This window comes from Numida meleagris, chromosome 17, assembly GCF_002078875.1.
Source record: "Numida meleagris isolate 19003 breed g44 Domestic line chromosome 17, NumMel1.0, whole genome shotgun sequence".
In the NCBI taxonomy this organism is placed as follows: domain Eukaryota; kingdom Metazoa; phylum Chordata; class Aves; order Galliformes; family Numididae; genus Numida; species Numida meleagris.
The window spans coordinates 4,744,120-4,755,609 of record NC_034425.1 but is presented as its reverse complement, the minus strand read 5'-3'; the positions used below and the strand labels follow the sequence as shown (position 1 = coordinate 4,755,609).

Sequence of the window (11,490 nt, the reverse complement as noted above, 5' to 3'; positions counted from 1 at the left end):
CCCTGCCCGCCCCGCCGCGTCCTGAGCCCGAGGGCAGCGCCGAGCCGGGAAGGGGCAGGCTCCGGATCTGCTGGCCCCGGCTGTGCCTGTGCCGGGCCTCGCTGAAGCTCAGCCCCGAGCGCCGCTCCCTGCCCGGCTGTGCCCCGCTGATCCGGGCCGTATCCCGTCCCACCCCGCAGGCATCCCGCCCCGGCCTCGGGCCTGCCCCGCTACCGCAGATTGCTGCGTGATCTGGGTGACCCCCGCCGTCCCCGTCCTGCCCGCACAGACAGGCGGACCCTCTCGGGGCTCCTCTCTGCGGGGCCGTGCCCACCCCTCGGGCTGCCCCTGCCCTGAGCCGCTCACTGCACCCGCACACAAAGCGAGGAGATGCGATGGAAGTGCGAGTAGGAGCCGAGCCCGTGGAGTGTTTAATGCGATCACAAAGTGTACGGAGCGGGAGGCAGCGTGCTGCCCCAGGCCCTGCTCTGCCAGTGCATCTACAAAAACAAGAAGCCTGCCCAGCAGATCCCGAACTGAGAAGGACGGGGCTGAGGCTGAAGGCCCTGCACACCAGGCAGCCGGGAGCCAGCTCGTCCTGGTGGGTGCTGGCATCAAGAAGTGGCTGTGACATGGGGCATGGCAGAGGAACGGGCAGGGGAGGGCTGCTGCACCTGCCCGCTGGTGGCTCTGCCCTGGGGAAGCGCCAGCCCAGGGGACACAGCTCTGCAGAAGTGACGTTCAGTGGCTTTATTGCTGCCCATCGAGTGCGTTGGTGGGGGCTGGGCAGCGGAGGTGCTCACATCCCTCCAGCAGGTGCCTGCTCATAGCCAGTGCCACAGACACTCAGCACACCCAGCCCTGAGCCGGGCACAGCTGGGGACGAGGTCCCTGCCTGCTCCAGGTGAGCAGCCACCCCCTGGGTCAGGGATGCAGCAGAGGTTAGAAATGGCTCCATCTCCTCCAGGTGCACCCAGTCAACATCCAGGAGCTGGGGGGGAGGTATTCACACAGCTGGGGGTAGTGGTATGTAAAAGGAGAGCTTGAAGGAGAGTGGCATGCCCAAGGAGGAGGCAAACAGGGGTTCCCCAGGCCCCCACCCCAGGGAGCAGGATCAGGGTGCAGGTGCTCAGGGGTCCCCGCTGTACTTGATGAGGTGGCCACTGAAGGTGATGTAAGTGTCATACTCATCGCTGAAGACAGCGTTCTCGCGCTCACCCTTGTAGAGCCGCACCCAGACCTCGTCCTGCTCGCGCAGCTCCAGCATGACGCTCTGGCTCTGCATGATGCTGCGGTCGCTCACCTGCGCGTAGAGGATCACCACCTCGGCCCCGTTGCGCATGATGTGCAGGTAGGTCTCCTTCTGGTTCCAGGTGTGCACGTTCAGGCTGAAGTAGTAGATCCCGGGGACGTAGCAGTAGAACTTCCCCGTGAACATGTTGAAGTGGTCGTAGAGGTTGACGAACTCCGTGTCGAAGATGAGGGTTTGGTAGTAGTCATTGCTGTGCAGGGGTTTCTTGCGGCCCACCGAGAAGGCGGCGTAGTGGCTCTTGCAGCGCTCCCCCGGGGCACCGGCGCTGCCCTTCTGTCCCTTGGGCCCCGTGTGGCCCCTGCTGCCAGCCACCCCTGTCTTGCCAAACTTCCCCTGCATGCCTCGCTCACCGCGTTCCCCTTTCTCACCTGGCAGAGCAGGGGGGATAGTTTGACACCATTGCCATCTCCCCATCCAGCGCTGGGAGTGGGACAGGCACACGGTGCCAGGCTGCAGGTCTGGTTGGGGGCAGTGCCCCCCGGCCCTCACCTTTCAAGATGGTCATGTTGATCTGGGGCTGGTACTGGGGGTAGGAGAAGCGGTGCTGGGGTGGCTCACAGCAGCGGATGCAGCGGGGCTGTGGGGGCAGCCCCTCCTGGGCACTTCTGTCCTTCTGCTCCTGCGTGGCCCTGAGGAGGGCAGAAAGCAAAGCGCAACAGGAGCTGCGCGTGGGGGCTGGGCCCCTCGTGGTGCCAGGGGCTGCCCTATCCCCAGTGGAAGTACCTCTGTCCCCAGGGCCCCCTCACCTTGCTGCCTGGTGCTTGGATGGGACCTCCTCGGGGTCCACTGGACGCCGGTCAGGGCTGGGGCTGGTCTGGCTGCTCACAGGGCTGGGCAGCAGCAGGCAGGAGAGCAGCAGGACTCTGAGTGCCCAAAGCCCCTCCATGCTGCAGCAGCACCCTGTGAGACACCAGGGTGACTGAGGGGGATGGCAAAGCCTGGCAGTGCCCAGACTGGGCAGAGGGCAGGTGGGGATCGGAGAGCTGCAGCAGGGCTGGGCTGGAGGGAAGGGGCAGCATGAGAGCAGGAGAGCAGCAGGGCACAGCCCAGCTATGGGGTTCCCTGCCAGGACCAGCAGCTGCGGGGTCCAGGCAGGGTTCTGAGCTCCTCACCTCCTGGCCAAGGGACAGGGCTCACAAGTCCCCCCACTGCAGTGTTCTGACCTTGAGAATTGTCCTGCACTGCCATGCCAGCTTGGCTGTGCCCTGCAGTGTGCCCAGCACAGGGCCTGGTGCACCATGCACCAGCACAGCCATGCTTCCAGCCCTGAAAATGGCTCTTCTTGCAGCACCCCTCCTCCAGCAGAGCCCACAGCCTGGGAAACTGCGTCTCTTGCAGCTGCAGGGACCATCTGTAACTCAGTGACTGCTTTTATCTACCTGAGCCCACATGCCTCAATGATGCTCCAGAGAGTGCTTATTCCTGGGGGATCCCAGACCTGCCCATGGGGCTCTGCATCCCCCACTGAGTGCAAGCATCCTGTGACAGCAGTTGCCGTGCCCCGGGAGCTGTCAGCTCCCAACCCTTACACCTTGGCTCTTTGTGGGGCTTGCAAGGGAACCCAACCTGCTTCCCCTGAGCCCCAAGTGCTGCTGGTGGCCCTGGACAGGAGCCAGCCCCTGGCAGCTGGGAGCCCACATCCTGCGTGGGGCCAAAGCTAACACTGGCGATAGCGGGTGGCACCGCAGCCCAGCCCTTCCTCACCTTATCGCTGCCATATCAGCTCTGAGGCGTGGTGCGAGCACTCTGCACCGCGCCCTGTGGCCCCAAAGGTGCCAGGAGAGCACGTGGCACACCCCCACTGCTGGACACCCATGGCGATGCTAGTGAGGTGGGCTCCTGCCAGGGCACAGCTCCATGTGCCCAGGTCTGCAAAGGGCCTTTTGTGCCACAGTCTGTGTCCTGGGCGTGAGCTGGGCTGTGGGGTCCTGATGGGATGAGGCCATGGGGGGGAGGGGGGGGCACTGGACTTTGGGGCAGAATCCAACAGTTTGGTGAATGCTGCTCTCAGTGCCTGGGTCCTCAGTTAGCAATGGATAGGGTGGGACTGCCTTGGGGTGGGCTGTTCATGGGCTGCGTGGACTGGGATAAGCGTGCTCCAGCAGTGGGAGCAGAGGGCGTTCGAGGCCAGAATGCCTGGCTCATGAGTCATGTTCAAGGAACAGGGAAGAGGCGGAGGGATGGGGAAAAGCTTCAGAGGGCTTTCCCTCTGCGCCAGCCCTCTGCAAAGGGCCCATCCCTTCACATGCTTCCCCCACACCCGCCCTGTCTCAAGGAAGCCCTAGAGCGGGGCTGTATCTCCAGCTTGCTGCCCACTGCTGGGAGCAGGGCTGGTGGCAGTGCGGGCAGCCTGGCACCACTGCCTAATTGCCATGCCCTGGCCTGCCACCTGCCCACACTCAGTTCTGCATGCAAGGGAGAAGCAGCACAAGCAGGCCAGCCCGGGGCTTGTGAGCAGATACCATCCTAGGAGCTCAGCCCTGGCTCTCTTATCCCTGCTCAAATCCAGCTGTGCCAGCCATATGCCAGTGAGCACAGCTTGCAACCTGCTGTGCTGCCGGGAGCCCACGGCTTTTCCCCTGCTCTGGGCCCACAGCGTGCAGCTCTCCTGTCGAGCCAGACGGTTCCCTGAGACCCAGAGTGGGCTCAGCCCCAGGGAAAGCATAGCTTCACAGGAGACTGCTCAGCAGGGGGAAGAAATCCTTAGCCAGGATGTTCCTACTGAGAAAGGCAGCTTGTTTCCAGGCTGTCGCAGGGCTGGAAATGGAGGCGAGCGTGCCATGCACACGCAGTGCTGCCAGCAGCATGGTGTGCCCGTGGGCAGCATGCAGAGCTCCCAGGCCATGAGCACGTCTGCTTCTGCACCCCGCAGGCACGCCGGGCAGGCAGCACGCGTATTTGCACGGGCATACAGAGTCTTGCTGAAGGGACTCTGTTTTTTCCTGTCAGGGTTGGATGCTCTCCAGGAGCGGTTTGGAGATTTAAATTCAGTGGCTGCTAAAGCCTTGGGACTGCAAGTCAAAACATCCTGAAAACATTCCAGGCAGCATTAAAGACGAGGATGAAAGAAGAGCAAATGCCGGAGGAGGAGCAAGGGGGCTCAGCGCACAGGGGGGTCTGGAGGCAGCAGGACCTGCAAGCCCACCTCGCCCTCCTGCTCACCAGCCGTGGGTACAGCCCTCCTTGAGCCGCAGCCAGGATGCCTCTGGCATCCAGAGACAAGCTCCCCAGTATTTTGCCACAGCAGCTGGGACATCTGTAGAGCTGTTTGCAGAACAGGAGCAGCCCAGACCTGGCAAGCAGCAGGGTGGGAGCTGCACAGAACAGCCAAAGACCAACAGAGAGGTCGCAACCCTCCAGCTCCTACAGTGCCCAGCAGCACTGATGAGAAGTTGTGCTCCCAGCAGCAGCCAACAGTCCCCTGCAGAGCTGTCCTGGGGTGGCCTGGCACTGGGCTCGATGTGCTCGTGGGGTGTTTCAGTTGCAGGGCTCAGAGCTGGGGCTTGGGCGCTACCTCTCTCCCAGCGCCTACCCCCCAGTGCTGCTGCAGGTTGAGCTGTGCCCCTCCAACAATGTGTGAGGCTTCAGCCCCACAGTCCCCACTGCCCTCCTGCAGGCGGGGCGGGGTACTTGCCCGACTACCCAGAGTGAGGGTGGGGGAATGGGTCCCCAGGCCCCGTGTACCTGGGGAGCCTGCAGCGATGCCACAGAGCCCGATGGCACACGCAGACGTGCACACAACAGCACTCATCCCTGCGTCCACAGGCGACCCCCAGCCCTGCCCCACACCTACCTCTGGGGCAGGGCCGCTCTCTCCCCGTGCTGCCTTTGCTGCTCTAGCGCATTGCCCTGGTGCCGCGCTGCCAGCCCCCTCAGTGTGGGGCAGAGCCTGCCCCTCTGACAGCCTCCTCTCCTCCTATGGCCGGGCGGAAATGCACTTCTGGAAAGCAAAGGAGGAGACCGAAGCAGCGGGACGAGCACGGCGCAGCCCTCCCCCTGCCAGATGTGGGCCCAGCGCAGCGCAGGCGGATGGCGTTAACCATGTGTGCACCCCACGCCTGCCAGCACCAGGCCCACAGCCACCACCGTCACCGGCCCGGCCTCAGGGAATGTGGGCGTCTGTGCCAAAAAGCGGCTCCAGATGTGAGAGGCAGCGTGGAGGGCAGGGCCTGGGGGCTGCGGCTGTGCTCCGGAGCAGGGTCTGCCCCACAGCACGGAGCCATGGCCCTGCCCTATGCCCAGCGCCCCATGGAGCCCTGAGCAGGGACGTGCCCTGAGCACAGAGCCAGGCGACGTGCCACCACGTCTGTGTTGGGACAGCGGGGTCTGCCCCTTCACGGGGCAGCTCAGCCTGAGGAACAGGGGCCCTGGAGCACGGCAGCTGCCCGGGGACACGGGGCCGATGCTGGACAGCCCCAGGCTGTGCCCGCGCCGCACTCCGTGCATCGCTCCCGCTGTCTCCCCCACTGCCAGGGCCCCACTGCGGCTGGGACGCGCTTCCCACTCAGCTCCTCTCGCTCCACCCGCGCTAGGCCGCAGCACAGCCCGCACCGCGGTTCCCATTCCCCGGGGGCAGTACGATCCGCAGCCCCAGGGCAGGGCGGCCCGCTCCCGAGCAGCGTGCACCGCAGCTCCCGGCAGCCCCCGCGGCACTGCGCCACCACGGCGGCCGCGGAGCGCGGGGGCTGCCGGGAGCTGTAGTTCTCGCCGTCGCCGTGCGCGCCCCGCGCTGTTTTGGTCGCTGCCGGCTGCCGTAGCGGGGCGCGGGGGCTGCCGGGAGCTGTAGGCGGCGGCTGCTGGCGGCGGGGAAGGCGGCGGCTGCGCTCGGGCGGCGCCGCGGTGAGCGAGGGGCCGAGGGGCGGCTGGGGCCGGGGGCGAGGCGCGGGGTGGCTGCGGTGTGCCGGGTAACGGCTGCCCGGGTCCTGTGCGCGGCGATGGGTCCCGAACGCTGCGGCTCGGGGCGGTAGCGCCGGGGTCGGCGACGGAGCGCTGCTGCCCGGGGCCAGGCGCGGGGCGGGGGGCTCTGAGGCTGCGGCGGGGCCGGGGCACGGGCGGGGTGGGACGCGGCGCTTCCAGGCCCGCAGCGCTCCGTGCGGTGCCACGGGCCGCCCCCGCGCTCAATGCCGCCTCTGTCCGCGCCTCGGGGCCGCCCGAAAGGGGCATTGAGGGCCCGCGGGGAGCGCTGCCCGCCGCTGCCCGGCCCCGTGGCGGGGGCACGGCCCGGCTGGGGGGTCCCCGGGAGCTGCGATGTCCCCGGGGCCGGGCAGGGTGCGGAGGGCACGCTGTGGGTCCCTGCGGTGGGCGCCCCGGGGGAGTGCGGCTTTGCCCGGTGTAGATGTGACTGGGACGGACCGGGCCGGCGGCTGCTGCCGCTTGGTAGGGTGACGGTGTTGCGATATGTGTGGCTTTAGGCCCGGGCAGGTCCGGGTGCGTTCCCCGCGGAGCCGGGCGCTGCGCTTCCTGGTCAGGTGTCAGCGTCCTGCTCGGGCGGGGCTGCCACGTGTCCCCGCTGTCCCCGCAGGATCAGGGTACGCTCACCAGCACAGCTGCGGGAGCTCCGCGTTCTGGAGGTGAGGGCTGTGCCGGTGCTCTCCTCCTCCGTGGGTGAGGACACTGCTCATCAGGACGCCCAGCGTGCAGCCAGGGGCTCGCTTCTGTCTGGGCTTGATGGGGAAGATGAGGGGCTGAGCGTGGCAGAAGGGTTCCTGCAGCAAAGCAGCTCTTTGAGGGCCGCTGCTTCACCGCGTGAGGCCGTGCCTTGCTCTTATCCCCAAGCACGGCGCTGGGCTCCAGCTCTCACCTGCTCTCTCCTCGCTGCCAGGCTCTCCTCGCCCGCAGGCTGATGCCCGTGCCGCCCTGCCATGAGTCTATGAGCCCGCTGCGGATCAGCGTGGGTAGCCTGCCCGTCCTCGCGTCCATGACCAAAGGTGCCGACCCCCGCTTCCGCCTGCGCTGGAGGGCCATCGTGCTGTCCTCCGTCTGCGTGGGCTTCGTGCTGCTGCTCTTCTGCCTGCACCGCTCCCCGCCAGCACGGCCCATCCCACTCAACCCGCACAGCCGGCACCTCCGGCTGCAGGTGGAGGATCGCTACAATGACACCTACCCGCTGTCCCCACCCCAGAGGAACCCCGAGGGCGTGCGCTACCGCATCGGGGTCATTGCGGACCTGGACACTCAGTCCCGGGGCTCCGAGGAGCACACTTGGTTCAGTTACCTGAAGAAGGGTTACCTGGTGCTGTCGGCCAGCGGGGACAGTGTGACGGTGGAGTGGGACAAAGAGGAGAGCGTGCTGCAGTCCCACCTGGCGGAAAAGGGCAGGGGCATGGAGCTCTCAGAGCTGGTTGTCTTCAACGGGAAGCTGTACTCCGTAGATGATCGGACTGGGGTGGTCTACCAGATCGAGGGCAACAAGGCAGTGCCCTGGGTGATCCTCTCGGATGGGGATGGCACCGTGGGGAAAGGTGAGCCCCGTAACACCCTGCTCACTGCCTGACCTGCGTGCACAGGGCAGGGGGGCCTTGTCCCTTTGTCATTCTGCAGGGGGTGGGGGTTGTGCGCAGCGCTGAGCTGTGCTGTGTGGTGCTGGGGGCCACGTGGACTAGAGGGTGCCCTTACATCTGTGCGTGGCCGAGCCTTGGCACGGCTCATGCTGCTCTCTCTGCTGCAGGCTTCAAGGCGGAGTGGCTGGCGGTGAAAGATGAGCACCTGTATGTGGGGGGCCTGGGCAAGGAGTGGACCACCACCACGGGTGAGGTGGTCAACGAGAACCCTGAGTGGGTGAAGGTCGTTGGCTACAAGGGCGATGTGGGCCACGAGAACTGGGTGGCAAACTACAACGCTCTGCGGGCTGCGGCTGGGATCCGACCCCCAGGTATGGAGCTCCCTCTTGTTGCTGCGTGCCCCTTGCCCTGCCCAGGTTCTCCTCACAGTCAGTGGGACCAGTTTCTGGAGGGTGGCATGGCCAGAGCCATGCCCAGCAGCTGGGTCCCCTGGGCCAGGGGTGACCCTGCCCTGCTCTTGGGGGTGGGAAGGGGACTGGCACTGGGCAGGAGGGAGGTGGAAACATTCCCAGCTTTGGCCTTCATGTGTCTGTCCTCTGCTGCAGCATCTTTTGGAGCGAGGACGGAGGGTGTCGGTGCAGGGGGATATCCCTGCAGCGCGGCAGGGTCCTGAGTGCCCTATGCTGACAGACCCTGCTCCCCGCTGCAGGTTACCTGATCCACGAGTCGGCCTCCTGGAGCGACACGCTGCAGCGCTGGTTCTTCCTGCCGCGCCGCGCCAGCCACGAGCGCTACAACGAGAAGGCGGACGAGCGGCGCGGCACCAACCTGCTGCTCAGCTCCAGCCAGGACTTTGGGGACATCACGGTGGGACGCGTGGGCGAGGTGGTTCCCACTCACGGCTTCTCCTCCTTCAAGTTCGTCCCGGACACAGATGATCAGATCATCGTGGCACTGAAATCGGAGGAGGACAATGGCAAGATCGCCAGTTACATCATGGCCTTCACGCTGGATGGGCGCTTCCTCCTGCCTGAAACCAGGATTGGGAGCGTGAAATACGAGGGCATTGAGTTTATTTAACAGACTTGAGACCAGAGGGGCGAGGGAGGATGGGAGGGTGCAGGCCGGGCCCTGCTGGTGTGCTTGGAGCACACGGTGTGCCTCCCAGCCCAGGGACGCGTGAAGCACTCCCAGCTCTGTAGTTGGCGTCCCGTGTAAAGCATTGGCTTTGCTGCAGCGTCCATGGTGCGAGTGTTTCGGCAGTGGCACCTGGTGGCAAAGGACTGCCACCACAGGGTGCTGCTCCCTGCCACCACAGGGTGCTGCTCCCTGCCACCAGCCCGGGCTCGGCTGCTGAAGCAGTCAAGGCAGTGAGGTTTCCCTGCAGTGCAGATGTTGGTGCCCAGAGCCTCTGCATGGAGTCAGTGGCTCTGGTGACAGCCACGCTCTGGATTTGCAACCAAGGAGGGAGTTCAGCTCCTCTGCCCCTGTGCCAGCCTGGTGCCCAGGGCACCGTCCTCACATCCCTGCAGTGCTGAGCTGTGGTGCTGCAGCTGTGCTGTGGAGCCTCACCTGAACTGCCTGGGGATGGGCTCTGACCTGGGCCCTGGGGTCCCTCCACACCCACAGCGTGTTCTGGCGGGAGAGTCTCTGCTCTGCCTCCCCAGCAGCTTACTCGGAGCTCACAGGGTATGTGGAGACAAATGTCTTCAGGAAAGGAGTGTGTTTGAGCGGGGACACTGGCCAGGTCCTACCCTGTTTCTGGTTCTCATGGGGTCAGGACGTTCACTGGGGCCATGGCCACAGCAGGGTGACAGCCAGGGCAGGGCGAGCTGAGACATCACAGCTGCAGGGGATTTCACCAGGATGTTTCTCACTGCGTTAGCTGTTTTTCCTTCCCCTTTTGCATAAATGGTGCAGCAGATGTTTCGGTAACTGTCTACTCGGGTCATTGTGTTCACGGGAAGGCCTCACGGGGAGTGTCCCTTGGGAGGCCCTATCTCACCGTGTGCCCTCTGCTCCCAGCTTGGTTTACCAAGGCAGGCGGATGCCTCGCAGCCACCATCCTACATGGGGTCATGTTGTCCTGGCTGCCATGCAGACAGTGCAGGGCTGCGAGGGGACGAATGCACCAGAACCTGCCTGGCTGCTCCCCGCAGTGGCGCCAGGTGCAATTTCTCCTCTTGCAAACCACACTGCGGTGCCCTCGCTGCACCCAGGCTCCCAGCACTGCTGGGGCAGAGGGCTGCAAGCAGTGGCCCTCGGCTCAGTTCATTGCTGAGCGGCTGCCTCGTAGCTCCAAGCACTGCAGGCAGCTCAGAGGGGGCTTTGGAGGGCTGGGGCTGGGCTAAGGGATCCGGTGGCATCAGCCTCCCTGTGCCACCCCCACCTGCCCCAGCGCTGGTCAGGGAGTGGTGGTGCTCGGGGGGCAATGGCCCCGTTCTGGGGTGTCTCGCTGTGGTGGGCTGGGGCCTGCTGCGAGCTCAGCGGGGCTGCCCTCTCCCATCCCCCTGCTCTGCCCCTGTTTAGCATCCAGCACCTCTGGAGCTCTGCGGAAGGAGCGCACGCAGCTGGACATGTGTTTCCGCTTAGCCCCAACAACAATGACTCACTGCAGGGCACTGCGCCGCGAGCACACACGTTTGTCTGCCCTGCAGCACAGACCTGACCCTGGTGCTTGGCCTCGTTCCGCCGACCCAGGGCTGCCCGTGCTCCCTGCCCATGCCAGCTGCCGCCGTGCCGCTCTGCCCTCGCCTGCGCTGTGCTCAGCCCGGCCTGGGGACAGTGGCTCTGCAGCACCTGTCGCAGCCCCAGGGCTGTCCCCTCCTCGTCCCACGGGCAGCAGGCCCTTGTGCTGTGTTCTCCCCGCCCCAGCCCTCATTCTAAGACCCCACCTCACTCTCCAGGGTGCCAGATCCCAGGGGCTGGGGGGCTGCCGGCACCGCGTGGCACAACCAGGGCAGGGCTGCAGCATCCTTGTGCCCCCCCAGCCCCGCTGAGCACTCAGAGCGGGTACCCACAGCCACAGCATCTGCCCAGAGCCCACTGCCATCTTTCACGCCACCGTCCTGCGGTGGGTGTGTGGCTCTCCTCCCATGCTCCCCGCAGGCTCGGACAGGGCTTGGACCAAGTTCGGCTGCCCACGTTTCAATTGTTTCTTCTCATCCTAAAGGGCAAAAGCTCCGACACCTCCACCAGATGTGAGCGGGGCAGTTCTGTGGCTCAGGAGCAGCTGCCACGGCCACAGCGCTGCCGTCCCCACCAGCACACCTGCCGTGCCCAGCTCAGCTGCCCCCAGCCGCCGTGTGCCCCTGCACAGGGGCAGAGCCGGGGCTGCCCTCGCTGGGACGATGGCGATGCAGAGCTGCAGCTGTGCGACAGGTACAGAGATACCGGCAGCACGGCAGCGGGTCCCGCGGCAATGCAGCCAGGACTGGAAGGGCAGATTTTGGAGGAGGGCTGCGGTGCACGGCAGAGGTGCAGGGCCCCGTGAGCGGCCGAGGGGGAGCGGCCGGGCGGGGTGGGGGGGGCACGGGCGGCGGGAGGAGATGAGCTGGAGGAGCAGGAAGGAGAGGAAATGCTTGGGCACAGACATAATGCGGCCCTCCCTGCAATTTGCTGCTCCGCTCGGCGCGGGCCGGGAGCCAACGCTGCGAGCCGGGCCAGGGTCCCGCGCCGCCGCCCAACGCCCGGAGCGGA

At 65.8% G+C, this 11,490-nt stretch overlaps 3 protein-coding genes across 4 annotated transcripts in view; 2 read left to right on the top strand and 1 right to left on the bottom strand.

Annotated features, from left to right (window-relative positions):
* C1QTNF1 (C1q and TNF related 1) lies at positions 384-5,927 on the bottom strand. Its single transcript, XM_021415092.1, has 4 exons — positions 5,085-5,927; positions 2,038-2,191; positions 1,781-1,920; positions 384-1,659 (listed from the first exon to the last, which is right to left on the bottom strand). The coding sequence occupies exons 2-4, from the start codon at positions 2,175-2,177 to the stop codon at positions 1,109-1,111; spliced, it is 831 nt and encodes a 276-aa protein (XP_021270767.1). The 5' UTR covers positions 2,178-2,191; positions 5,085-5,927; the 3' UTR covers positions 384-1,108.
* CANT1 (calcium activated nucleotidase 1) lies at positions 6,062-9,726 on the top strand. Of its 2 annotated transcripts, none has more exons than XM_021414991.1 (4): positions 6,062-6,130; positions 7,113-7,752; positions 7,959-8,162; positions 8,501-9,726. In XM_021414991.1, the coding sequence occupies exons 2-4, from the start codon at positions 7,134-7,136 to the stop codon at positions 8,869-8,871; spliced, it is 1,194 nt and encodes a 397-aa protein (XP_021270666.1). In that variant the 5' UTR covers positions 6,062-6,130; positions 7,113-7,133; the 3' UTR covers positions 8,872-9,726. The 2 variants fall into 2 exon arrangements, with proteins under 2 accessions (XP_021270666.1, XP_021270667.1); XM_021414992.1 differs by lacking the exon at positions 6,062-6,130 and adding an exon at positions 6,380-6,861.
* TIMP2 (TIMP metallopeptidase inhibitor 2) overlaps positions 11,142-11,490 on the top strand; it is an 8,467-nt gene continuing 8,118 nt past the window's right edge. Inside the window, exon 1 of the mRNA XM_021415257.1 lies at positions 11,142-11,172. Within this exon, the coding sequence (XP_021270932.1) occupies positions 11,142-11,172 (31 nt within the window). The remainder of the gene's footprint in view (positions 11,173-11,490) is intronic.

Bases quoted from the DNA above. Each gene is read 5' to 3' on its own strand.
- C1QTNF1 (XM_021415092.1), bottom strand. From the start codon at position 2,177: ATGGAGGGGCTTTGGGCACTCAGAGTCCTGCTGCTCTCCTGCCTGCTG. The intron at 1,921-2,037 runs GTGAGGGGGCCC...TGCCCTCCTCAG, and splicing joins TCCAAGCACCAGGCAGCAAG to GGCCACGCAGGAGCAGAAGG. The intron at 1,660-1,780 runs GTGAGGGCCGGG...CTGCTCTGCCAG, and splicing joins CAACATGACCATCTTGAAAG to GTGAGAAAGGGGAACGCGGT.
- CANT1 (XM_021414991.1), top strand. From the start codon at position 7,134: ATGCCCGTGCCGCCCTGCCATGAGTCTATGAGCCCGCTGCGGATCAGC. The intron at 7,753-7,958 runs GTGAGCCCCGTA...TCTCTGCTGCAG, and splicing joins GGATGGCACCGTGGGGAAAG to GCTTCAAGGCGGAGTGGCTG. The intron at 8,163-8,500 runs GTATGGAGCTCC...TCCCCGCTGCAG, and splicing joins GGCTGGGATCCGACCCCCAG to GTTACCTGATCCACGAGTCG.